General features: G+C 44.8%; 2 protein-coding genes across 9 annotated transcripts in view; both read right to left on the bottom strand.

Moving 5' to 3' along the window:
* Positions 1 to 523: 523 nt before the first annotated feature.
* Positions 524 to 17,208, bottom strand: CDC6 (cell division cycle 6). Of its 5 annotated transcripts, none has more exons than XM_009190547.4 (12): positions 15,682 to 17,206; positions 14,338 to 14,528; positions 12,626 to 12,907; positions 12,298 to 12,497; positions 10,632 to 10,807; positions 10,207 to 10,313; positions 9,760 to 9,899; positions 8,836 to 8,936; positions 7,526 to 7,590; positions 2,614 to 2,813; positions 2,037 to 2,177; positions 524 to 1,733 (listed from the first exon to the last, which is right to left on the bottom strand). In XM_009190547.4, the coding sequence occupies exons 2-12, from the start codon at positions 14,513 to 14,515 to the stop codon at positions 1,644 to 1,646; spliced, it is 1,680 nt and encodes a 559-aa protein (XP_009188811.1). In that variant the 5' UTR covers positions 14,516 to 14,528; positions 15,682 to 17,206; the 3' UTR covers positions 524 to 1,643. The 5 variants fall into 5 exon arrangements, 4 of the variants coding, with proteins under 4 accessions (XP_009188811.1, XP_009188812.1, XP_009188813.1 ...); XM_009190548.4 differs by having other exon boundaries at positions 15,780 to 17,206; XM_009190549.4 differs by having other exon boundaries at positions 15,834 to 17,206.
* Positions 17,209 to 19,987: 2,779 nt separating this feature from the next.
* WIPF2 (WAS/WASL interacting protein family member 2) overlaps positions 19,988 to 27,624 on the bottom strand; it is a 71,482-nt gene continuing 63,845 nt past the window's right edge. For all 4 annotated transcript variants that reach the window (XM_031657595.1, XM_031657594.1, XM_003912965.5 and 1 more), the window contains 2 exons: positions 26,800 to 26,901; positions 19,988 to 25,806 (listed from right to left, as the gene is read on the bottom strand). In XM_031657595.1, coding sequence (XP_031513455.1) covers positions 25,766 to 25,806; positions 26,800 to 26,901 — 143 coding nt within the window. In that variant the 3' untranslated portion in view covers positions 19,988 to 25,765. The remainder of the gene's footprint in view (positions 25,807 to 26,799; positions 26,902 to 27,624) is intronic.

Below are 27,624 nucleotides of genomic sequence, written 5' to 3'. Positions count from 1 at the left end.
ATGCTCTAGTAAAGGAGTGTGAGAACAACATTCAGGCTCATGCCTACAGACTATCTTGTGCTACACACACCAGTGGGTAGTGTTCATTTCAGAGGGCTCTCTCTGCTTTCCCTGCCTCTATCCCATACCACCTGTTGTAGTTCAGCTCACATTACAAGGATACAGTGGTCAGGATGAATGAAACAGCGGCCAACATATCATTTGTACACATATCAAGTTCCCAAATGGAAGGCCATGTCAGAAAGGTAGAGGCGGCAGCAGGAGAGCTCTGGGAAAAGCAGACTTGGTCACTGGCTCTCAGATCATTCGTATCACACATGGTTTACACTTCAAGCATTTGCTTGAGTTATAAAAGTACAGCAATCTCTCAAACAAATCAAACTAGAACTTCCCCCTTTCCCTCAAAACTACCTCAGCCTCAAGCATCCCCTTTCAAAGCAGTCAATGTTATAATGGTGCCCTCTGGTGTCTCAGTCACAAATTGCCATTTAATGCCACCAAACCAAAACCAGAAGACTCTTGATTAACCAACCATATGGACTAATTTATCTAATAAGACTGGAAAAATGTGTTTAGATGAAAACCCAACCCCAAAGTAAGCATCTTGAAATAAGTGGCTTCATCCAAGGGCAGCGAAGACTGTGGGACAATCTAGGAAGGAATTTTCACATTGACTTCTGAAAGCTTGAGGTCTCTTGAAATCTGATTGCTTAAAAAGACAAAGAATGCAACTTGAAAATAAATATATTCACAATCTGTAGAGTTACAGTCTCCTTATGACCCCAACGCCCTTGGGAGTGCCCAAGAAACTCAACGAGTCTTTAAAATGCCATAATGTCATAGTATCTGCACCATGAACATAGTATACTCCAAAAAGAAAGAAATTCTTTAACCAGTGTCCTACAAATCTCCATGTGGACTTGCTTGCATTTTTCTGGATCATTTTCATTCTTCTTACCCTAACCTCAAAGTTCTTAACAAAATACACTCATGGCTGGGCATGGTGGCTCACGCCTGTAATCCCAGCACTTTGGAAGGCCGAGGTGGGTGGATCACTTGAGGGTCAGGAGTTCAAGACCAGCCTGGCCAACATGGTAAAACCCTGTCTCTACTAAAAATACAAAAATTAGCTGGGCACAGTGGTGGGCACCTGTAATCCCAGCTATTCGGGAGGCTGAGGCAAGAGAATCGCTTCAACCTGGGAAGCGGATGCTGCAGTGAGCAGAGAACACGCCAATGCACTCTAGCCTGGGCAACAGGGTGAGATGCGGCCTCAAAAACAAAAAACAAAAAACAAACAAAAAAATACCCACTCATGTTTGAGCAAACAAAGAGGTAAATATACACACATTCCACTACACAGATCTGTACACTTGCAAGCACATTGACTAGAGATACACAAGTGGTAGAAGTAGTGAATGTAATTAAAAAGGGTCTACCTGGTCACTTTTATGGGTAAAAATAGTAAGACCCAAAGATATTATTCTGTGCTAATATTAAAGAATCTATAGATTAAAATTCATTGGCTTCAAGTAAAAAAGGTCATATTTGTTTTCAGGCCCGAATGTGTAAAGCACTAAAATGAAGACTGTAGCTCTCTAAATGCCAGCTGAATACTTTCAGGTGGGGTGTAGGAGAAGAATTTAAGGCAATCCAGTAGCTAAGATATTTCCAATTAAAGTTTTATCTTTCAGAGCATGCTCTATTTCCTTCTCTTCAATCTTGAAAAACACCTGTAAAGAAAAGAAAAGGATTTTTCACACTGGAGAACTCATAAAAGCAAAGTTGTCAGTACACAAACTTATACCATATTAAACTTTTCTCACAAAAGACAAAAGTCTCTACTACTTTTTTTTTCCAATGGCCTGAAAAAATATTCATATCACACTCCCATCTTTATACACCTTAAACCTTACCTAACAAAAATCGACTTGTTTAACTAATTGTGGTCATCTCATTTAACAATAAACCTTTACTTTAGCATCACTCTACAAAATAGAACAATTAAAAACACTGTCACAAAAAAGCAGTTGTACCTTTGTCAAACGGGTTTCCTTGTTTCTCTTTAATCCTAAAATGCCCCTGGCTTCCAAGAGCCCTGAAAGTGACAAACACTCTGACTGGTCCACAGCTGCCACCTGCTGTTTGCGACAGACTTTACTGTAGGCTTCATATAACTGGTAGGAAACAAGGGAGAACAAATGCTGCTTAAAAGTCACATTGCTTATAGCCTTTAAGCATTTAAGAAACCTGAGTCTGGGTTTGCAAAAACTTATCTGAATATCCTATTTCTTCCTCTTTTCAATAAAATCCTTGAACAGGCTTCTGTAGATATTCCCGAAAACCTATACAGTAATGTAGGAAAGGGGCTTTATGTATTTCATAGAGAGATGCAGAAATGAAGGGGAGTATGGGGAAAAGATTAATGGTAAACGCTCAACCACAACCCAAGGGAAATAGGTGCCTTTTATAGAGTACCAGTGTTAATTCTTACTGTTAAAATCCATTTTAAATTCATATCAGCTGAAGTATCATAGGCCTTTTGGAAAATACCTGCTCTGCAAAGCAGATTCTGATCTCTACCTCCGCTCTGTCTGCTCCATCCCAACTTACCTTCCCCAGAGTGACCTCTTTGATTTTCAACTGCCTGATCAAGAGCATCAAAGAGCAGACCAAGATCTTCTGCTGAAGAGGGAAGGAATCTTGTGCTTCTTGGCTCAAGGTCATCCTATTACCATCAACTTCTGATATGACTTGGGATATGTGAATAAGACCAACCCTCTTGGGAATCAGAGGCTCAGAAGGTGATTTACCTATAAAGTAAATAAGTCAAGCTTAATTCGTTTTCTAAAATATTGTGTGTGTGTATGCATGATGAGACGGATGATACTAAGTTTGAGCTAAAGGAAATTCAAGTACGGTCACATGGTGGCAAAGCAGAGGTTCTCTCTTACCAGAGGCCAAAGGATGAGAGATAACGCTATTCTCTTAAAGATGTCAAAATAATGTGGGATGACTTGAAAAGTAGGGTTACCCTTTCTCTGGGCCAAATAGTGAGCTATTTTGTCTTATGGAATGTAATTTAATGTCAGAGGGACAAAACCCACGTCATGAAAGGACCAGAGAACTATTGTTTTTTTTTTTTTTTGGGGGGGGGGGGGGGGGGGGGGGGGGGCGGGGACAGGATCTCTGTCGCTCAGGCTGGAGTGCAGTGGCACTAGCATGGCTCACTGCAGCCTTGGCTTCCTGGGCTCAAGTGATCCTCCCGCCTCAGCCTCCTGTGTAGCTAGGATTACAGGTGCATGCCACCACGCCAGGCTAGTTCCTAGTATCTCAGAGGTACAGAATAACAGAACCTTGAAGCAAATATGGTGACTGTGCTTGGTAATTAAGAAAGGAAAAAAAAAAAAGGCTGGGTGCAGTGGCTCATGCCTGTAATCCCGGCACTTTGGGAGACCAAGGTGGGCAGATCACCTGAGGTCAGGAGTTTGAGACCAACCTGCCCAACACAGTGAAACCCCGTCTCTACTAAAAATACAAAAAATTAGCTGGATGTGGTGGCGGGTGCCTATAATCCCAGCTACTTGGGAGGCTGAGGCAGAAGAATCACTTAAACCCGGGAGGCAGAGGTTGCAGTGAGCCGAGATCGGGCCACTGCACTCCAGCCTGGGCGCCAGAGTGAAACTCCGTCTTGAAAAAAAAAAAAAAAAAGGCCGGGCGCGGTGGCTCAAGCCTATAATCCCAGCACTTTGGGAGGCCGAGACGGGCGGATCACGAGGTCAGGAGATCGAGACCATCCTGGCTAACATGGTGAAACCCCGTCTCTACTAAAAAAAATACAAAAAACTAGCTGGGCGTGATGGCGGGCGCCTGTAGTCCCAGCTACTCGGGAGGCTGAGGCAGGAGAATGGCGTAAACCCGGGAGGCGGAGCTTGCAGTGAGCTGAGATCCGGCCACTGCACTCCAGCCTGGGCAACAAAGCCAGACTCCGTCTCAAAAAAAAAAAAAAAAAAAGGAAAAAAAAAGGTTGGAAAATTCCCTAATATTTTGGATCAAATGAGCGGCTAAATGTGGTTAGTGAAGTCACTACCATATCAGTCCTTCAGAGGGCTTCCCCAAATGACCTTTGAGGTTTGGTTCACTTGCCCAAGCTGATCAGCAGTAGAGCAACACTTGAGAAAATGTCACTAGATATGCTAGCAGATAGCACCATCTTTTTTTTTTTTGGTATTTTTTGTAGAGATGGGGTTTCATCATGTTGCTCTGGCTGGTCTTGAACTCCTTAGCTCAAGCAATCTGCCCTCCTCCGCCACCCAAAGCGCTGAGATTATGGGCGTGAGCCACCATGCCTGGTCAGATATCATCATCTTAATAAAAGCTAGGGGTTGGGAAATTGCCAATAAGCTGCATAAGACTATATCCTTAGCAAACTACTGCAGGAACAGAAAACCACATACCACATGTTCTCACTTCTAAGTGGGAGCTAAATGATGAGAACACGTAGACACACAGAGGGGACAACACACACTGGGGCCTATAGGAGGGTGGAGGGAGAGGATCAGGAAAAATAACTAATGGCTTGAGCTCAGGAATTCATGACCAGCCTGGGCAACAAGGTGAAACCCCATCTCTACTAAAAATACAAAAAAACAGCGGGGTGTGGTGGTGTGTGCCTGTGGTCCCAGCTACTCAGGAGGCTGGGGTGGCAGGATGGCTTGAGCCTGGGAGGAGGAGGTTGCAGTGAGCCAAGATCACGCCACTGTACTCCAGCCTGGGTGACAGAGCAAGACCCTGTCTCAAAAAAAAAAAAAAAAAAAAAAAAAAAAGACTATGGCCTCATCGTTTGGAGATGCATGAATTTCAAGACAGAGAAACGTGCTCTGTAACAACCTTTGCCTGAAGTTACTTCCTGAAATCACTTGCAGTTGTCCCACAACAATTTACTTCTATAATATTATATTACCACAAAGGGATGCTGCAGAGGACTAATGGAGAAACCGGAGATCACAGATCAAGAGAATCTTAAAAGTGAAAGGAATTTAGAAGTCTATTTTTACTCCCCACCCAATGGCCGAGTCCTCTCTAAAACAATCTCAACAAGTGGCATCTATCCAGCTTTTGTCTGAATATCTTCAATGCTGGAGAACCCACTATGTTTCAAGGAAGCCCAGTTAGTTCTAGTTATTAGAAATTTTCTTCTTATATTTAGTTGAAGTCATTCTCCCTGTAGCTTTCTGGAACCATTAAAAGCCAATCTCAACCTGGTATGGTGGCTCATGCCTGTAATTCCAAAGCTGTGGTAGGCTGAGGCAGGAGAATCACTTCATCCCAGGAGTTTGAGACCAGCCCGGGCAACATAAGGAGACTCCTCCACCCATTGACTCTACAAAAATTTTAAAATTAGCAGTAGCTGGAGCTGGGGAGGCTGAGGTGAGAGGACTGCTTGGGCCTGGGAGGTTGCAGCTGCAGTGAGCCATGATCGCACCAGCCATAATTGCACACTGGACTCCAGCCTGGGAGACAGAGCAAAATCTTGTCTGACACAAAAAGAAAAAAGAAAAAAAGAAAAAGAAAAAAGCCAATCCCACACAAACCCGAAGTCAAAAGATAGAACTTACAACCTCTTTACCTCTTTTAATTATGTTTGTGCTAGTGGTGCTCACAGGGGCCAGTGACAAGCCTAAATGTTACTGGTGGGGAAAAAGGAGGAAAAGGGAATAATCTGAAAAGTTGAAATGGAAGAAGAAACCAGTATCTAAGTCTATACATTGGTATATATTGCCTACTATTAGCCTAAGCACTATTTTTGGCCACTTCTGAAATATTTTTAATTATTTTATTTCAGCAAATTGATGAAAAAAAGAAAGATTTCATGCAGAACTATAATGCCAGAAACAATTTTACTAACTCCCAGCCAGTGTAGGAGTGAAAAAGAAACAATCAAATCTTACTATTCTGTTTATAAAGACTAACACCGGATATCAAATACTGTAAGATATGTAGTTCATGGCCATTTTACATTTGCCACAACCGAAACAACAGGGCTGAGGGAATGGAAAATTAGTTTTGTCATTTGTGATAGCGTGTAGCTTACTGTAGCAGTATGATATTTTTACCTCTACCCTCTAGACTTCTTTAAAAGCTTGAGATATCTATCCCAAGTTGAACTTATAATTTTTCTTCTTATTATTCTTTTGAGACAGAGTCTCACTTTGTTGCCCAGGCTGGCAGTGCAGTGGCACAATCTCAGCTCACTGCAACCACTGCCTTTCCGGCTCAAGTGATTCTCCTGCCTCACCCTCCCAAGTAGCTAGGACTATAGGCACACGCCATGCTTGTCTAATATTTTTTTTTAACTTTAAGTTCTGGGGTACATGTGCAGAATGTGCAGGTTTGTTACATAGGTATACATGTGCCATGATGGCCTGCTGCACTCATCAACCCCTCATCTAGGTTTTAAGTCCAGCATGCTCTCCCTCCCTTTGGCCCTCACCCCTGACAGGCTCCGGCATGTGATGTTCGCCTCCCTGCATCCATGTGTTCTCATTGTTCAACTCCCACTTATGAATGAGAACATGTGGTATTTGGTTTTCTGTTCCTGTGTTACTCTGCTGAGAATGATAGTTTCCAGCTTCATCCATGTCCCTAAAAAGGATATGAACTCATATTTCTAATGGCTGCAAAATTTTTAAAATTTTGTTGTAGAAACAAGGTCTCACTATATTGCCCAGGCTGGTCTCACAATCCTGGGCTCAAGCGATCCTCCCGTCTTGGCCTCCCAAAGTGCTGGGATTACAGGTGTGAACCACCACACCTAGCCTCACAATTCTTGTTTTTTTTTTTTTTTTTTTTGAGACGGAGTCTCGCTCTGTCGCCCAGGCTGGAGTGCAGTGGCCGGATCTCAGCTCACCGCAAGCTCCGCCTCCCGGGTTTACGCCATTCTCCTGCCTCAGCCTCTCGGGTAGCTGGGACTATAGGCGCCCGCCACCTCGCCGGGCTAGTTTTTTGTATTTTTTTAGTAAAGACGAGGTTTCACCGTATTAGCCAGGATGGTCTCGATCTCCTGACCTCGTGATCCGCCCGTCTCGGCCTCCCAAAGTGCTGGGATTACAGGCTTGAGCCACCGCGCCGGGCCTCTGGCCTCACAATTCTTTTACCCAATTCTCCTTTATTTATCAGGCTTTGCTTTCACCTATATTGAGACCTAAAGTGCTGGCAACATAAGCACATAGAGAGCTGATCCAACCTCATTGTCTACAAGTTTCATTTCTAGAGCTTGGAAAGAAAACTTACTCTGTCCCAGCCATTTACGCAATACCCTGGGAACTCATTTCCAGTAATGCATGAACTATAGTACTGGCAGGCAAGATTGAAATAAAGTAGATGAAACAGACTAAAAACACAGACACACATAAAAATGGGTGATTTTGGATTTAACTATGTTCATTTCATCTTTTTACCTCTTTCCTCAGAAAAGCTAAGCTTCCAGTTACAAAGGAAGACAAGAAGAAGATAAACTACTTACATTCAGACAGTGGTTTGAGAACAGTCTGGCTTTTGACATCTGACTCTACAATTTCAATAGCTCTCCTATAAAAAAAATTTCTAAAATTAATTTAGTGTGAGCCAAACCAAACACCATACCAAACCACCAGCCTCAAAAGCAGGCACATTAATGACCATTGCTTAAAGACTGCAACTATGAACAATGGTCATGTAGGCTAACATGGTTTAGCCTATACATATCCTATGTCTAACTTTAAAATTATGATGTTTTGTAATTTTAAAGCCCCCAAACAAAACTGGGTTATTTCTCAGATAAGGGGACTTAATTGCTTTGAAATAATTCATGGACGTCAGATTTGAGAAACTTCAATGGTTTCCTCCTAATAGATGCCAAGTAGGTCATCATACATTAAGCCAATGATAACATCTTGGATGAGGAGAAAATGTCATGGGTAGGAGAGAGGATATGTAGTGTGGGTGACTAACTAAAGGGAGCCAGCACCACCCATACACACCAAACCTAAAAGAGATATCTTCAGTTATAAATACATAGGATATGTGTAGGCTAATCCACCCTAGCCTACATGACTATTGCTCATAGTTGCAGTCTTTACCCAAGTAGTTTGCTGATTAGGGGAAACTTTCAAATTCAGGATCATGCAATCTAGCAATAGGAAGAGCTTACTCTCCCACTGCTCTCTCCAAAGTACTTTGCCCACAGGAAGCCATAAGCCAGACCTGGGTCTTCTGCATGGCAATAGGGGGAGGTTGGACCAGCAGGCCAGCACAGCAAGTATCATTTTAATGGACCCAGCGTCCCTACTGGGAAGGAAGAAATTTCATCAGTCAGCACAGAGGCTTTCCCCAGCAGGAGGGGCAGGGGGATGGGAAGGGAGAAAGAGGTCTGGAGTACAACTATGGGGGACCACCAGCTGGAGGGAAGAAGGGGTGCTCACAAAAGGAAAGGAAGGGAAAAAGTCTAAAGGCAAAGATGGTTCAGGTCCATAAATAAACCTGCTTGAGACCAGCTAATGGAAAAGTAAACTGGAGTCTTTTTTAATACAAATGTAATTAACCAATCTATAATCACCACAGGGAGTGCCAGCAACATCTCATTTGTTTCTCCCTCTGTAGGTAATGGACTGATAATGTTTCAGACATTAACACGGTGGAAATCCAGAGCTCCCCACTGAGAAACAAGTCCTCCTTTCTGAGCGTAAAAAAGTTGCAGAACAGAGCCTCTTAAGCCACATTCACTTGAGTTACATGAGACAATTAACAGCATTTCTTTTTTTTTTAATAAAAGGAGGCAACAGTGCCATAACTCACCTGCAAACATCTAGTGCTTTGCGAACATCTCCTGAAACAGCAGAGACTTTGCGGGCACAGAATTGAATTGCAGCATTGTCCAGAACCTGATCTCTAGATACCTTAAGACAAGACATAGAATATGACAGTTTGAACTATAGGATTCTCCCTCGGTAATTTATGTCCCAAGCATAAATATTTTCACATTTAACCCTAAACTTGATTGGCAACTCTTTAGGGTCAAAAAGATGCCTTTTCTTCTCATAAATAATGGAGATATTTGAGAGTTTTCACACATTTAAGCATTTTGTATGGATGTGGTAGAAGTTCATAAATGGAAAAAAAGCAAAGAACTGAAATTAGCAAAAATAAAATATCTAGTTACTTTCAACAGAAAAAGTTTTTTCATAGGCCCTATTTTTTAAAAGTCATTAAAGAAAGCACTTGAGGCCGGGTACAGTGGCTCACACCTGTAATCCCAGCACTTTGGAGGCCGAGACAGGCATATCACCTGAGGTTAGGAGTTCGAGACCAGCCTCGCCAACATGGTGAAACCCGAGCTCTACTAAAAATATAACAATTAGCTGGGCGTGGTGGCGGGTGCTGTAACCCCAGTTACTCGGGAGGCTGAGGCAGAAGAATTGCTTGAACCCGGGAGGCAGAGGTTGTAGAGAGCCGAGATCATGCCATTGCATTCCAGCCTGGGCGACAAGAGCAAAACTCCATCTCAAAATTCCTCTAACTCCTGATTTTATTTCAACACTGAGAAACCCAGTAAATGAATGAAGCAGAAATGCACATAAAAATGTTCTCACTATGGTCCACAGGAACTTCTTGCTCCATTAATAAAGCAATCAAGGCAAAAATATTTTAAAACTATTGTTAAATTTTCCTAGCACAGGTGATCCAAGAAACACATAATTTGGCAAAATAGTTGGCACTGACCTGAGTAAGTCGATCTTGCAAAATAGCGACTATCTGATTTCTGGTATAAGGTGGGAAGTTCAACAGCTGTGGCTTACATTTTTCTCTAGCTTGAAGCCTAGGCAGAATTCTATCTGTGAGATCCAGGGTATTAGCAATACCTAAGGAGGAGATCAACAACATTGATCATTGGTCACATTATCCTAAAGGGAAAACTAAATCCTCTGAAAGCTAAATAAATTTCCAGTTATAGAATCTAGCATCTTAATGTTGCTTCACAGTTGTCTCCTACCCCATCCCAATTGATAAGATATATCTATTAGGTAAGATGTACCTAGTCATTTAACTTTCTATTTTGACAAGGCAGAAAGCTGGTTTAAGATAAAATAGTTGATAAATAAGCTGAATATATATTTAAAAAAAAAATACTTTAAAACCACCACGTAACATTAACAATTGAGCACTAACCAATCAGCACCAAGCGAGAATTGCTCAGCCGTGGCCATTCAAATAGTGTGTACAATACATCCTGGCCTTTGCTGTCCAGTTGATCCATCTCATCCAATACCAACACACTATAAAAAGAGAAACAGTTAGGATCCATATTCACCTTCCTAACCCTCTAATGTTTGGTATAGGCTGTCTTCAGGTCACTTTCCTAAAGCTCAGACCAGTTTAAAGATCATAATCTATCCTATCTCTAGTTACTGTTACAAGGATACTCCACATCATCTACAAGTAATCCAATTTAAAATTAGGTGTATCTTCCTTCTCTTCTTTCCCTTTAAGCTTATGTAACTATCCTTCAGAGAGCAAATATACAAAATGTACTTTTTATGGGCAACAGACCTTGCAGATTTTCACAGAGCAACATGAAGCAGAACAATACTTACATCATGGGGCCCTTCTCTGCAGTCATATGTTTTTCTAATTTCCTCATCATGTCCTTCCCAGCTGGCTTGGATACCTCTTCCTGACAAATCTCCTGAGCAATAGCTGGGAATACAGCCTGGGCACTCCTCAAGGACATGCAATTCAGCATGATAGTTTTAAAGCCTTTCAGTTCCTTCTGGAAAAAAAATGCAAACATGGTAGTTATTTTGGCCTCAGAAAATAAAGATCTGATAGAGCCTAAAATGTCTTTGAAGAGCTAACAGCGCGTAAGGAAGCTCTACTTTCATTTGGAAAGATTTAAACAACGAAATTACAAATGTCTTGTTTTGAAGAAACCTTCAATCTTCAAAACTTCTACTCTTTCTTTTCTTTTCTTTTGGAGACAGAGTCTCACTCTGTTGCCCAGGCTGAAATGCAATGGCACAATCTCAACTTACTGCAACCTCTGCCTCCCAAGTTCAAGTGATTCTCCTGCCTCAGTCTCCCAAGTAGCTGGGATTACAGGGATACACCACCACACCCAGCTAATTTTTGTATTTTTTTTTTTTTTTTTTTTTTTTTGAGGCGGAGTCTTGCTCGGTAGCCCGGGCTGGAGTGCAGTGGCCGGATCTCAGCTCACTGCAAGCTCCGCCTCCCAGGTTCACGCCATTCTCCTGCCTCAGCCTCCCGAGTAGCTGGGACTACAGGCACCCGCCACCTCGCCCGGCTAGTTTTTTGTATTTTTTAGTAGAGACGGGGTTTCACCGTGTTCGCCAGGATGGTCTCGATCTCCTGACCTCGCGATCCGCCCGTCTCGGCCTCCCAAAGTGCTGGGATTACAGGCGTAAGCCACCGCGCTCGGCCCAATTTTTGTATTTTTAGTAGAGATGGGGTTTTGCCCTGTTGGCCAGGCTGGCCTTGAACTCCTGACCTCAGGTGATCCACCCGCATCAGCCTCCCAAAGTGTTGGAATTAGAAGCGTGAGCCACCACACCAGGCCTACTCTTTCTTAACTCTTTTTTTTCCTTTTTCTTTTGAAATGGAGTCTTGCTGTGTCACCCAGGCTGGAGTACAGTGGTGCAATCTCAGTTCACTGCAACCTCTGCTTCCCAAGTTCAAGCGATCCTCCTGCCTCAGCCTCCCAAGTAGCTGGGACTATAGGCACCTGCCACCATACTCGGCTAATTTTTTTTTTCTATTATTGGTAGAGACAGGGTTTCACCATGTTGACCAAGGTGGTCTCGAACTCCTGACCTCAGGTGATCCGCCCACCTCGGCCTCCCAAAGTGCTGGGATTACAGGTGTGAGCCACTGTGCCTAGCCCTCTTTCTTAACTCTTAAAAACTAAGTGCTGGCCAGCCACAGTGGCTTACACCTGTAATCCCAGCACTTTGGAGGCTGAAGCAGGCCAATTGCTTGAGCTCAGGAGTTCAGGACAAGTCTGGGCAACATGGTGAAACGCTGTCTCTACAAAAAATTAGCTGGGCGTAGTGGTGAGTGCCAGTAGTCCCAGTTATCCAGGAGGTCGAGGTGGGAGGATCACCTGAGCCCAAGAGGTCATGGCTGCAGTGAGCCGAGATCACACCACTGCACTCCAGCTTGGACAAGACAGTGAGACCCTGTTTCAAAAACAACACACCCAAGTATCATTTACCAAGAGCATCATAATTCAGACTCTCAATGTACCTTGAGGTCTTGCAGAATCCGGCTTAAGCAGGCAGTTTTTCCAGTTCCAGGAGCACCAGAAAGGTAAAGGCTTCCAGCTTTTTTCCCACAGATGTGTTCCCTCAGGAAACTCCTGATGACATCCATCTCCCTTTCCCTGGCAGGCAGCCGATCTGGGACAGCTGTGTTCAGGACCAGCTTTGCTTGCTGGTAGCAAGTGCCTGTGCCAGACATAAAAGGTCAATTAGACACAACAGAAGGTGACTGAGAAGACCCACTGGGTGGTTCATTTGGAGTCATCAGCCTTGGTTACAATGGCTGCACTAACAGTTGCCATGGAAGAACAAACCTTCTTGCTTGAATAGTCTCACACATGCAGATTCTTTCTCCAATATGCATCTCTGCTCAGAATTTGTTGTGATCTCTTGACTTTTTCTAACTGAAGAAAGTATTTTGTTTTGGTCAACTTTGGCTTGTTCTCTTTTGCTAGGAGACTTAATTGTCAGCTGATTGTCAAATACCAATCTTCGTCCTTTAAGTGTACGTGAGTGAGGGGGACCATTCTCTTTCTTGCCTTGCTTTGGTGGAGAACAAGGAGGTAAATGGGGAGTGTTGCATAGGTTGTCATCACCTGAAACATAATAAAATCAAAATGTAGTCAGTCTGGATAGTAAAAGGATGTGCAAGACCTCTGCCTCTCCCAGAAAGAGGTGAATTTCTACCTTAGAACCACCAACATGAAATGCCTTCTCACTTAGCAGCAAATATTGGCCACCAGATGGCACCACTGATCTTACTACAGTAGTGCCCTTATCCACCGTTCTAGTTACCCTCAGTCTGAAAATACTAAATGGAAAATTCCAGAAATAAACAATTGACAAGTTTTAAATTGCATGCAGTTTAGTACCATGATGAAATCCCACACCATCCTACCAGAGACATGAATCATCCCTTCAGCCAGCATATCCACACTGTATATGCTATCCACCCACTGGTCACTTAGTAGCTGGCTTGGTTATCAGATCAAAAACACAGTATACGTAGGGTTTGGTACTATCCTCAATTGCAGGCATCCACTGGGGGTCTTGGAATGTATCCCCCATAGATAAGTGAGGACTACTGCATTTAGTAGAAACCAAACGGGTTTTACCAGGATGAAATTGTAAGGCTGTTTTGAAACAGGTTTTCTCAATATTGGCACCACTGACATCTTGAACCAAATGATTCTTCATTGTCAAGGAGCTGTCCTGTGCATTGTAATGTTTAGCAGCATCCCTGGCCTCTACCCACTATGCCAGTAGCAACACCCAGCTGTAACAACCAAACTTGTCTCCAGAAACAACCAAATCACCCCCCCATTTAAAAACAAATGTTCCAAAACAAGAAAGAATTACCAACCACTGTTCTAAAGGACGGAAAATATCCAGCATGTCACCTTTTTGTTTCTTTTAATTTCACAAATATTGAGGTTAAATTTCATAATACCGTGTAACTACATGGTAACTTAAAACACTGACAGAACTAAGTTCAGCATTAAGGAATTGAAGATCAGACCTATTAAGTAGTTCAGAAAGTGACTTCAGTAAGTGGCTTAACTCTGGAGTTTGGTAAGCACTTAGCAACCATTCTGAAAATAACTCAGATGAAGAGTAGTCTTAGGGTCAGGAGCCGTAGCTCACGCCTGTAATCCCAGCACTTTGGGAGGCCGAGGCAGGTGGATCACCTGAGATCAGGAGGTCAGAGACCAGATTGGCCAACATGGCGAAACCCTGTCTCTACTAAAAAAAAAAAATTAGCCAGGCGTGGTGGTGGGCGCCTGTAATCCCAGCTACTTGGGAGGCTGAGGCAGGAGAATCGCTTGAACCTGGGAGGCAGAGGTTGCAGGGAGCTGAGATCGCACCATTGCACTCCAGGATGGGAGATGGAGCAAGACTGTCTCAAAAAAAAAAAAAAAAAAAAGTCTTAACTGAACTTAGAAAGCTCCTTCAAAGGACACACATCTTACTGAGAAAAGAAAGGTCACGAGCTGCTAGTGAAAAGGTGATATAATGGATGGTTTACCCAGACGTTTCCTGGGGCTGAGAGGCAGGGCTTTTACACGAGGAGAACAGGTTACAGCTTGAACATTTGTCGGTTCTAGTTTGGCATCACTTGAGTTTTTAGTTTTGTTCAATGCCCGAGACAGCTTCTTTTTTGGAAAACTGATTGTAGCCTGTGCCTGGGATCGGGTTTGAGGCATGATGGCAGCACAGCTAGATTAAAAAAAAATAACAGGACAACTAGTCAATATGTGAAAGTGAAGAGAATAAATAAATTTATACTGATGATTAACACTTATTTCTTAATTATGTTATCACAATATTTTAGCATTCAGTTTTGCTTCACATCCAAATCTATGCAAGAACAGCTGACATTTGTTGTCTACCTACTACGTGGAAGCCGCTGTTATAAACACTTTAGGTACCAATTCGTTTAAAAATTATCTTAAAGAGGTAGGTACTACTATTAGCCTTTATTTTACACATGAGAAAACTGAGATAAACAGTGGCCCAAAGTCACAGAAAAACAGGTATGTAACCCCAGGCATTCTGGCGCCAGAGCCCAAGTTCTTAACCAATTGAGTCATGCAATAAGAAGTTACCTGAAATAGGCCGGGCGTGGTGGCTCACGCCTGTAATCCCAGCACTTTGGGAGGCCGAGGCGGGCGGATCACCTGAGGTCAGGAGTTCGAGACCAGCCTGGCCAACATGGTGAAACCCCGTCTGTAGTAAAAATACAAAAATTACGGCTGGCCGCGGTGGCTCACGCCTGTAATCCCAGCACTTTGGGAGGCCGAGGCGGGTGGATCACGAGGTCAGGAGATCGAGACCATCCTGGCTAACACGGTGAAATCCCTTCTCTACTAAAAATGCAAAAAATTAGCCGGGCGAGGTGGCGGGCGCCTGTAGTCCCAGCTACTCGGGAGCCTGAGGCAGGAGAATGGCGTGAACCCGGGAGGCGGAGCTTGCAGTGAGCTGAGATCGCGCCACTGCACTCCAGCCTGGGCGACAGAGCGAGACCCCGTCTCAAAAAAAAAAAAAAAACAGTTACATGAATTGATTTATATAGAACTTCTAATTCCCTCTCTCCAGGAACGCGGGGTGTCTTTATCACCAGTTCAGCCCAGCATCCGCCACATTTAGTCTCTTCTCTCCCAAGTCCTCACACTACAGTTCCGTCTTCCCTCAGTTCTCTCCGCCTCTGCACTCAGTCCTCATTCTAGGCAGCTCTCAACGCACCCCAGAATATTTCCTTCCTACAACTTTCAGCTCCTTCACACCACGCACAACTGCTATAACTACCCTGAGGGCACCTGCCCTTTCCCTGATCCTGACCTCAGACCGCCAGCGAGCTCAGCTCTTTTACCTTCACTTTACCTCGGGCCTCGCCGGAACCCGCAGCCTTCACGCAACTCCGCTGCCTCACAAACCCCAGGCCTCCTCGAGCAATCCTCCCCTTCCCACCTCCTCAGTGCAGGATCCTTCTCACGTCTCTCACACGCAGGCTCAGGGACTCACCACCACAAGCCCCTGAACAAACTGCACACCGGCAGCAGCAAAACACAACCGCGCTCGCGCCAAATTCGAATGGCCACAGTGTTCCCACCTCCCGCCAAAGCCCGGCCTCGCTTCTGATTGGCTGTAGTCACAGGCACCTTTCGCCTTGTGCACCGCCTCTTTTTTTGCTTCCAATCCAGTAGAAGAGTTACAGCCAATGAGAGAGCCCCAAGTCTTAGCGTCACTGTGAGGCCATGACCACTGAACGGGCGGGAGGGACTCTACATCCGGGGCCTCGGTGGAAAGACGCGCGATCGCTGCAGGGCGACTCTGGGCAAGACGGGCCGGCCCCGCCGGAAAGCACGGTGGGAGGCGTAGTCTTTGCTGCCGCGCGACTCTACTTCCGCGCTCTTCCTTCGACCGGATGTGTCAAGATGTGGTTCCCCTTCTCACTGCCGAACGCACCCATTTGCATCATCCTGATGGGCTAGATTTTCAGAACTGCTACATGATACCTACCGTTTTGGGTTCTGTGCACCAGGTATGATGCTAGGCACTTTACTTAACTCTCTAATGCTCAACCTCGCAAGGTACAAAGCAAACCTGTATACAAGGTTAGAGGTCACAGCATCTTGGTGACAGCGAAAAGCCTAGGATCCAGATCTACTGATGGCTGAACTAGTGATTTTTTTGGTAAAGTTCTACACACCTATATAAAGAAAAACTATGCTTCATCATAGTACCTCTTGATTCATGCTTCAAAGATGAGAAACAGCCAAATCTTTGCTTTTATTTCGTTCAACGTAAGAATATTATGTTCTGTGCACCTTCTTACCATTAATCCACACATCGTGGGGAGAGAATTATGACCCCTTAATTTTAAAATCCTTTATGGCGAAACACTAGGGTTTCAGGGCCAGGAAAGACAGCTATATAGAAGAGGCAAGCTGAGTTTTTAATGAAAAATATAAATTAGCGCAGTAATTTGGAGGCCAGCTTCCAAAGCCAATAACTCATCTAAGCCTCAGGCTCCTTTAGAGGCCAGAACCCAATTCTAGGTGATGGTAAACATTTATCTTTTACCCCTCAGTAACAAATAAAATAGAGCCATAAAGCCTAGAAAGAGGAAAGCAACAATATTACGATCATCAGTTAATTGGTACCTAGTTCATGAAGAGAGCCAATATTGAGTGCTTAAGTGTATGCCAGGGACTGTGCTCAGTATTTTACCTACATCAGCTTATTAATCTTCACAAGCACCCCCACGAAGCTGGTGTTATTTCATTTTATAAAATGAGGGAACTACAGTAGAGGGGAGTTGAGAAAACTTGCCCAAGGTCACACAACTAGTAAGTGGAAAAGCTAGAATTTTAACTCTGAACTCTGACAGAACATCAAACTCTTTTTTTTTTTTTTTTTTTTTTTTTTTTTGAGACGGAGTCTCGCGCTGTCGCCCAGGCTGGAGTGCAGTGGCGCGATCTCGGCTCACTGCAAGCTCCGCCTCCCGGGTTCACGCCATTCTCCTGCCTCAGCCTCCTGAGTAGCTGGGACTACAGGCGCCCACCACCGCGCCCGGCTAATTTTTTGTATTTTTAGTAGAGACGGGGTTTCACTGTGGTCTCGATCTCCTGACCTTGTGATCCGCCCGCCTCGGCCTCCCAAAGTGCTGGGATTACAGGCGTGAGCCACCGCGCCCGGCCCAGAACATCAAACTCTTGACCACGTTATCATAGGAGGATGATTAGACAGATTCAGATTCTAAACAGGAAGAGATGGTGGAGTACATTTTGTGAAGGCTTTTTAGCAGCTGAAAACTCCAAAAGTGAAGAGAATGGCCTGTCAGGAATGGAGAAAGTTACCACACAATGGAAGCTTTTTTTCTTCTTCTTCTGAGACAGAATCTCATTCTGTCACTCATGCTGGAGTGCTCCACCTCCTGGGTTCAAGCCATTCTCCTGCCTCACCCTCCTGAGTAGCCAGGACTATAGGCACGCGCCACCACGCCTGGCTAATTTTTGTATTTTTAGTAGAGGGGGTTTCACTATGGTAGCCAGGTTGATCTCAAACTCCTGACCACGTGATCCGCCCACCTCAGCCTCCTACAGTGCTGGGATTACAGGCGTGAGCCACCGCTCCTGGCCACAATGGAAGCTTTTAAAAGGACTAGATGGTATTTCTGATGTCTTAGTAGGACAACAGAACTCAGGAAGCAACCTTCACTGTTCATATTTTTATAACATGGGCATCTAAGAATTGCCCTTAATAACCTGAAATGGTAACGTGTGCCCAGCCAGCTTTAAGGGGTGGTTATGGTAAACAACCTACGTCCGTTACAAGGAGAAAGCAGAGGCAGCTATGAGTACTTAGCATGCATATTGGAGCCTATGAAAACACCAGGAAACAGCTGGGTGCAGTGGCTCACGCCTGTAATCCCCACACTTTGGGAGGCCGAGGCAGGTGGATCATGAGGTCAGGAGATCAAGACCATCCTGGCTAACACAGTGAAACCCGTCTCTACTAAAATACAAAAATTTGCCGGGCGTGGTGGTGGCGGGCGCCTGTAGTTCTAGCTACCTGGGAGGCTGCGGCAGGAGAATGGTGTGAACTTGGAAGGTGGAGCTTGCAGTGAGCGCAGATCAGGCCACGCCACTGCACTCCAGCCTGGGGGAGAGAGCAAGACTCTGCCTCAAGAAAAAAAAAAAAAAAGGAAAAGAAAGAAAACACCAGGAAACATAGCAGTGGTCCAAGAAAAGCCTACAGGTGTAAATGACCACCGTGGAAGCAGGCAAATAATCACAGAATGTCAGGACTGAAAAGTTATCTACTTGAAGCTTTTCCTTTGCACTAATAATGATCCTCCAGCAACGTGATGGGTACACATCATATTGTTTCTTGCTTCTTGCTTCTTGTTTCTTGCCTTTGTTTTTGCTGTTTCCTGTGTCTGGAATGTCACTCACCTTCCATCTTCCCTGGCTAACTCTCATAAAGCCTTTTAATACCCTGCATAGGCTTCTCCTGGTAGTTATCCTGAAGTCTACTATGAGTTCCTTGGAGTCAAAGACCATGTCTTAGCCTTGCATAGTGGCATGCATCTGTAATTCCAGCTACTCAGGAGGCTGAGGTGGGAGGATCCCTTGAGCCTAGTTTGAGGACAGCCTGAGCAACATAGCGAGACCCCATCTCCAAACTAGAAAAAACAAAAAAAAAATACTTTTTTTTTGACATGGAGTCTCACTCTGTCACCCAGGCTGGAGTGCAGTGGCGCAATCTCAGCTCACTGCAACCTCTGCCCCCCCCCCGCCCCCGGGGTTCAAGCAACCCTCCTGCCTCAGCCTCCTGAGTAGCTGGGATTACAGGCGCCCATATTTTTAGTAGAGACAGGGTTTCACCATATTGGTCAGGCTGGTCTCGAACTCCTGACCTCAGGTGATCCACCTGCCTCAGCCTCCCAAAGTGCTAGAATTACAGGTATGAGCCACCATGCCCGGCAAAAAAAGACTTTTCATCTTCATAGACGCCTGGTACACAGTAAAGTGTACAATAAGTGCTTGCTGAAGGAATGGAAAGGACATTCTTGCCAAGTGGACATCTACCCTTTGCATAAACACTTGTGGCTGGAGAGCATATACTCCTTTAAGTCTCACACCCTCACGCCTAGGAGTGGAGAATGAATTCAATTATGTGTGAAAATGATCCAGACTGGGCTCCAGTGATGTCAGAGGCAAAGCTTATCCCCAGTTATCCTCTGGGGCAGTCAGAATCCTGAGGTTAACATATTTCTAGTTCTAGTTCATTTTCCACAGTTCCTTTACCTCTCTCTGCAGAGTACTAGGAAGTTGGAGACAGGCAGCTTCCTTCCAGTGGGTCACTCAGTTCATGGTTAGATTGGGTTGGGAAATACTTAAGAGGCACATTCATGGCAAGCAGCTCTGCCTCAGTAATGGAGGGAGGAAACTAGTGTCCTTATCACCTGCTAACTCATACACAGTATCATGGATAAGGAATCAAATCACACTGGAAGAACCTGTCTGGTATCCTTTTGTGTGTGTGTGTAGACATACACACACACGTACTAGCAATACTATCACAATAAGACAGAATGAATTATAGGGTTAGGAAGTCGAAGGTCATTTAGGCAAACTCCATTTGCAGGCTATTTCAAATCGGAGGAACAATTCAATCAATAAACAAGTAGTTTATTAACCATATTAATAACAATGATGGGTCAAATAATCAGGGATTCAGCCCATCTGGGAAGTACAGATGAAAATGAAAGGAATCCTTTTTTTCTCTCCTCCCTCCCTCATCCTCATAGGTTTTTATATCTAAATTATGTGAGAGTGATTCATACACACACCCATTATGAATCAGGAAGAGAAATAACTTCAAGACCTTTGCTAGTGATCAAAGTGCAAGTTAAGCTCATTAAGCCTTAGTGGTTATGATGTCAGCTGACCACAGTAAGGAGAGAGTGTCTGGTTGAATTTTTACACCTAAAGGCAAAGTTCAAGAAAACCAGCCAAGATTCAGCTTAAAAAGCAGTGAGGAAAAACAGCCAACACCCATATAAAAACAGATACACACATTCTGTATGCTTTGTCCCCACCCTTCTTTCCTTTAGCCTCAATTTGAGAATCTGCTGTGTAACACAGGTAGAAAGAATTGTAAGAGATTCAAGGAAAAGGTCACAAGGCCAGGAAGCCTCTTAGGTTCCCTGAAATCATGCGCAAAGGGGAGTTAAGTAGAAATATAAAACAAGGACTGGTTGGGTGTGGTGTCTCATGCCTGTAATCCCAGCACTTTGAGAAGCTGAAATGGGACGATCACTTGAGCCCAGGAATTTGAGACCAGATTGAGCAACATAGGGAGACCTCATCTTTACAAAAAAATTTTCAAAATTAGCCAGGCACAGTTACACACCTGTGGTCCCAGCTACACAGGAGGCTTAGGTGGGAGGATCACTTGAGCTTGGGAGTTGGAGGCTGCAGTGAGCTATGATCACACCACTGCCCTCCAGAGCAAGATCCTGTCTCAAAAAAATAATAATAAAAAATAATAAAATAAGGTCTATCAGAATCTCCCAGGAAGGGTAACTAGAACTCTAGAACTGTAATTTTTTTTTTCTTTTTTTTTTGAGTGCAGTGGCATGATTTTAGCTCAGTGCAACCTCCGCCTCCTGGGTTCAAGCGATTCTCCTGCCTCGGCTTCTCGAGTAGCTGGGACTACAGGCATGCGCTACAACACCGGCTAATTTCTGTATTTGCAGTAGAGACGGGGTTTCACCATGTTGGCCAAGCTGGTCTCGAACTCCTGACCTTAAGTGATCCACCCACCTTGGCCTCCCGAAGTGCTGGGATTACAGGCGCTGGACCATCACGCCCGGCCAACTAGAACTGTAATTTTCAAAATACAGCTGGAGGGGAGGAGAGAAGACCCTCAGGAAGCTGTAGATGAGTCTGCCCAAGTCAGTAGATCTACCTTTTCAAAAGACCTGGAATCAAACCACTACATTTACCCAAATTATGAGGCAAAGGTTTTCTCCCCTCTCTGTGCCACCACTTGAGGCAGTATTCCACACAAGAGTACACATTTTTCACTTTTTGTTTTTAAGCAAGGTTTAATTACACTGCACGGCATCCAGAAGAAAGAAATGTACCAAAGAATCCAACCTGAGACCAGATTATACATTTTAGAGGGGGGAAACAAATCAATGCTATTTGGGAGAGGGAGCACTGTAATCAGAATATAACTCCAAAATAAATCATACAATAAATTATTTTCCAAAAGAAATTGATCCACATACAGACAGATGCACACACACACACACGCACGCACGCACACATGTCATTCTAGTCATTTATTCAGTGTTGACTGTGACTTCCATGCAGGGCACCATGAGAAAGGACAAAGATTAGACATGAGAAAAGAAGGCTAGGCCCCCTCTTGCCACCAGTGGAATGAGATTTAAGACAACTAGAGAAGGAACCCACTAAGTTGCCAGAAACAAGAGTAGAAAGAAACAGCAGTTATCAAGGAAGATTTTAATTGCTTCAAAGAGGGAGAGGAAGAAAGCACAGAAATCTAACACAAGTAAAGGCACAATGAATGTGGAGTTGAATGGAACCAAATTCTCCCTTCAGTTAATCTTTTTTTTTTTTTCATGTGGTTTTGATGGTGGTTGTAGTTTTGTTTTGTTTTGAAGAGATGAGCCTTCAAGGCAGAGTTGTAATGGCCCTCCTCTCTCCCCTCCCATTCCCAAAATTAGGATAGCTTAACAGAAAGCCACCTTGACCACATGGCCAGGGACTGAGATTCAATGGGGAAAAAAAGACTGTAGCTGGAATGTAAAGAATTTGATTTGCAGTTGATTGCAGGATGGGTTTCCAGAAGGATAGACAGCTCAGTGTAGTGCCATCATAGGGCCTCAGATGCCCACACTCCACCCCCAGAGCTTCATAAAAGGGAAGGACCCTGGAGTCGCCCTTCTCTCCCACCCCCATAAGCACTCAGCCTACAGATTATTTCAAGTGATCAGGAGAATTAAAACACACCCCAACCCTGAGTTGCTCTGTAGCAAGTCTATTTAAACTTTTTTTCTCACCTCTCCCTGGAAGTAAATCTGGGTTTCAAGTTGGGAAGCCATGGGGTGAGGCAGTTCCCCAGTGCAATGGCCGGTGACGAGTATCCTTGCCGCTGCCAGTTAGCAGGGCTGGGATGAGCTCCTGGAGACAGCAGCCTCACATCCATCAGCTAGGGTAGCCCTAGGTTCTCACTCTGTTGGCCTAGGCTGTGAAAATGATGGGGCTCTGCAGCTGGAGCAAATCCCCATGACAGAGAAAATCACACCTGGAATATCAAAGTGCTTTGGTCCAGGTTCAGTGACCAGAGAAGGGGAAGAGGGACATCTAGCTCATTTAAAAACCTGGAGGCCACCGCCCTGCTTCCCACACAGGGCAGTAAGAAACAACTATAAAGTTTTTCCCATTAGGGAAGAACATCACAAAACCAAACCCATACAAGGGCTTTTAACACAGCTTCCTGGTGCTTAGCTGGGAAATGTCTCTTCCTTCTGCGGGGGGACAAGGGAGTTAATGGGACTGGGCAACAGCCTCAACATGAGACCACCCAATCTTCCATGGAAGAGACGACATTCCCACAAGCAGATAAAAAGAGCAGTTTAAAAGGTGAGGAGTTTTAGTGCTCTTGTAGCCAGCTCACCTTAAACCCCATATTAGAAGCTTTTTACAACATAGAAAATAGACCGATAACTATGCAGATCACATTCCCATCTTCAATAGTAAATATACATAGTAATAAATCTATTATTAACAGCGGGACCAAATAATGTATAAGGCAAAGACATTGAAACAGGTGTTGTATCATCAACATGCTCTGAAAAAAACCCATCTGACTAGATCTAGACCCAGGCCTTTTTGCATGAGGCGGAGACAACAAGTACACAATCAATATCCATGTGACACAGTCCAAGTGCTGAGGAATTTGAGGGGCAGCGGGCCATGGGGAGGAAGGTATCAGCCCCAGTGAAAAGCGGGGGTTTGGCTTTACTTGTGATATTTTGATGCTCTGTGTGAGTAAAGGAGGGAAAAAAAAAAACACTTTGATAATGTACAAAAGGCATCGACTCCCATTTCAAAAATAAATGGGAAGACTTCACAGTCAAAGTTTAGTCACTTGTGAGTATCTGCCCTGGAACTCTGCTGCAGTATGAATTCTTATACTCTCTCCTTTTCCCTCCACTAGCATCCCCTCTCTCAGTTCTGTTTTTTTGTTTGTTTGTTTTTTGAGACAGAGTTTCACTCTGTCACCCAGGCTGGAGCGCAGTGGCGCCATCTCCACTCACTGCAACCTCCGCCTCCTGGGTTCAAGCGATTCTCATGCCTCAGCCTCCCCAGTAGCTGGGACTACAGGCACGTGCCATCATTCCCAGCTAATTTTTGTATTTTTCGTAGAGATGGAGTTTCGCCATGTTGGACAGGCTGGTCTCGAACTTCTGACCTCAGGTGATCCACCCGCCTTGGCCTCCCAGATTGCTGAGATTACAGGCGTAAGCCACCAGGTCCGGCAGTTCTGTTTACTTCAGGATGCTAGGGATACTTCTGGGAGATAAATGCTAACAGATTAGAAAGAGGAATGATATATAAAAAATTATTGGGAAAAGTTTGGTGACAGACCTAATCATGGTCTGTCCCAGAGTTAATGTGGTCTAGGGGATGGCAAAGGACAGCAGACCCCATACACATTACCCCTGCTGAGCCCTCCCCTCACCTAGCACTGGGGAGACTTGGGTTTCACCTGGCACCATGCACAGATCTCTAGCCTGTGATCCAATCAACTGGAAAGGTCCCTAAGACAGTTTAAGCCTGTGATGTGTGTGATTAAATTTTTAAGCTAATTTTCCCCATCCATTTCAAAGAGTAGCCATGGTCTCCTTGCTCTCATGCCACGCTCTGAACAGCCTCTACACGTAGCAACAGTTGTAGAAAACCAAAGTATCTGGTGTGTCGAGCCCAGAAGCCCCATCCTGCTGTTGGAAAAAAAGAAGTCCTCATCCAATCAGCCAACGACAGTTCCTACCTAGACTGGGGACCTCCATTTTTCTCTGTGCTCTTTAGGATCTGGAAGACAAAGAAACAACCTATGGCTGGCTGCCAAGGAAGATCTACTGAACTGAGGCAAAACTCAACAAAGTCTTTGTGCTTCCTGGCATAGAGGAGTATTTGAATATCCTCATAAGCCTCTGCTCACTTCTTCACCCTTCTGTAGTCTGCTGTGTTAAATTGTGCAGTCCTGGGAAGGCAAGGGTGGTAGAGAAAGGAACAGGAAGAGTCTGCTCAGTCAGGTGGGCTGTGAACTTCAGTACACGCAGCGCCACAAAGCCAGCTCCTTCCATGAGGGGCTTCAACCTGCCCTTCTTTGTTATCCTGGAGCACCTTCCAGGGGCTGAAGGACAGAAAGAGCCACTGACAACTTCAGGGCCAGTCAGAAGAGACTGAGGCAGACTCAAGATTGAGGTTAAGGCCTAGGCCCATGCCCTATCTTCCTCTCTCCCACCAGAGGTTTTTGGGGTTTGTGAATCAGGAATGAATGATGCCCTCCACAAAAAGTGACATTTCCTTCGAGGGCATGGGTGGTAAGGGGGAGGAAAAACATCCCTCAGCCTAGCACCGTGAAGCAGTGGGGTGAGGGGTCCCAGAGGGTTCAAATGGCTCCTGGTCCCTTTGCTGCAGAGAACTGACTAGTTCTAAAATGGTCCTCAGTTTATTTCACTCTCTCTTTTTATTAAATGTTAAGTTCAACTGATTAGTATTTAGTGTTTATATCCAATTTATCCCTGGGGTGGTGGGGGCGGGCAGCAGGTAAGAACAAAAACAAAATACCCCTAAAATAAAGCAGACCCAATTCCTTGCCCTTTCTCCAAATATGACCTTTAAAACAGATCACCTCTTGGCAAACTCCTTTCTTGCTTCACTAATAATGCTCCCCTCCCACCCGTAAGTCCTGGTCATGTCAGCCTCCTAAATGATGAAATATAATATACCTGCCAAGCTTCCCCTACCGTGGACAGGAGAAGGAAGGAGTACCATTCCCCACCCTGCCCCAACAGTGAGTTAATTCATCACAACAAGGCACCTTTCCCCAAGAGGAAGGCAAGAGACACAGAAACTTGTTCCTCATGTGGCTAGCAGGGCTTGCTGGAGGAAGGATGGATGCAGGGTTTGAGATCCTACTGTCAATATAAAGAGTCTGATCACCAAATCCAGAGACGAGATGCATAGATGGAGGTGAGCTGGGAGGACACTTGGAGTCTAGGGGTTGGTTGCATTGGAGAAACATGTTAGGAGCTCTCATGCGGGTTTCAGGGGAATGGAAGGGACCATCTGAGAAGAAGAGAAGGTCCATCCTTTTCCTGAGGAACAGGACCAAGCCAGGCTTCACCTGAGAATGGGTGGCAGAGGTGGGGCTCCACGGGCAGCTGAAAAAAAACAAAATAAAAACCACACACATACAGGTCACCCACCAGAATCGGAACAACCCACACATTTCTAAAATGAGAGACAGGTTCTTTAAGCTAATCTTTAAAATCTGGGGACTAAGTTTTATTGTTGTTTTGCTTAAGAAAATGAAGATGAGAGGCCAGGTACAGTGGCTCATGCCTGTAATACCAGCACTTTGGGAGGCCGAGGCAGGTGGATCACCTGAGGTCAGGAGTTTGAGACCAGCCTGGCCAACAAGGCAAAACCCAGTCTCTACTAAAATTACAAAAATAATCCAGGCATGGTGGCACATGCCTATAATCCTAGCTACTTGGGAGGCTTAGGTAGGAGAATCACTTGAACCTGGGAGGCAGAGGTTGGGTTGAGCCAAGAACTGTACTCCAGCCTGGGCGATGAGAGGGAGACTCCATCTCAAAAAAAAAAAGTCAATGAAGATGACAAGAAGCAGTTTTTTTTTTTTTTTTTTTTTTTTTTTTTTGAGACGGAGTCTCCCTCTGTCGCCCAGGCTAGAGTACAGTAGCGTGATCTTGGCTCACTGCAACCTCCGCCTCCTGGGTTTAAACAGTTTTCCTGCCTTGGCCTCCTGAGTAGCTGAGACTACAGGCACCTGCCACCACACCTGGCTAATTTTTTGTATTTTTAGTAGAGATGGGGTTTCACTGTGTTAGCCAGGATGGTCTTGATCTCCTGACCTCATGATCCGCCTGCCTCAGCCTCCCAAAGTGCTGGGATTACAGGCGTGAGCCACCGCGCCCAGACTAATTTTGTATTTTTAGTAGAGACAGGATTTCACTATGTTGGTCAGGCTGGTCTCGAATTCCTGATCTTGTGATCCGTCCACCTCGGCCTCCCAAAGTGCTGGGATTATAGGTGTGAGCCACTGCGTCCAGCGAGAAGCAAATTGTAACTTAAGAAAACACACAAATTCTACATTTTATGCAATTATGGAAAAACTTTTTTATTATTCTCACCTCGGTTTGTTTTGCTGGGATATATCCTCTGAAAGTGTTTATATTCTTCTGGAGCAGGAAAGTCTTCTACTGGATGGAAGGAATACTTTGACTCAAAATCATCTGCAAAAAGAACAGAATATTAATTCCTATCATCCTTGCTTGTGCTCCCAAGGCCTCTGACCACTTCAACCCTCCCCACTTACTAATCTCTCAGGCACTCTGAGGTACCGTGAGGACCTACTGCACCACCAAACTAACAACCCTGAGAACAGCAGCAGCATCACCCCACGCGCCTTGCATGCACAGAGCATATATTCGAAACCTCTCTGTACTAAGTAGTGCATCTTTGAGCTCATTTTATATATATATATATTTTTTTAACACTCTCACTCTGTCACCCAGACTGGAGTGCAGTGGTGCCCACCACCTCGCCCAGCTAGTTTTTTGTATTTTTAGTAGAGACGGGGTTTCGCCATATTGCCCAGGCTAGTCTCGAACTCCTGAGCTCAATCTGCCCACCTGACCTCCCAAAGTGCTGGGATTACAGGTGTGAGCCACCGTGCCTAGCCTGAGCCGATTCTTTTTTTTTTTTTTTTTTGAGACGGAGTCTTGCTCTGTGCCCCAGGCTGGAGTGCAGTGGCGCGATCTCGGCTCACTGCAAGCTCCACCCCCCCGGGTTCACGCCATTCTCCTGCCTCAGCCTCCCAAGTAGCTGGGACTACAGGCGCCCACCACCTCGCCCGGCTAATTTTCTTGTATTTTTAGTAGAGACGGGGTTTCACCGTGTTAGCCAGGATGGTCTCGATCTCCTGACCTCGTGATCCGCCAGTCTCGGCCTCCCAA

This window comes from Papio anubis, chromosome 17 (genome assembly GCF_008728515.1).
Source record: "Papio anubis isolate 15944 chromosome 17, Panubis1.0, whole genome shotgun sequence".
Classification (NCBI taxonomy): domain Eukaryota; kingdom Metazoa; phylum Chordata; class Mammalia; order Primates; family Cercopithecidae; genus Papio; species Papio anubis.
Note: the sequence above shows the minus strand (reverse complement) of the source record. Positions and strands in the feature narration are given on the sequence as shown.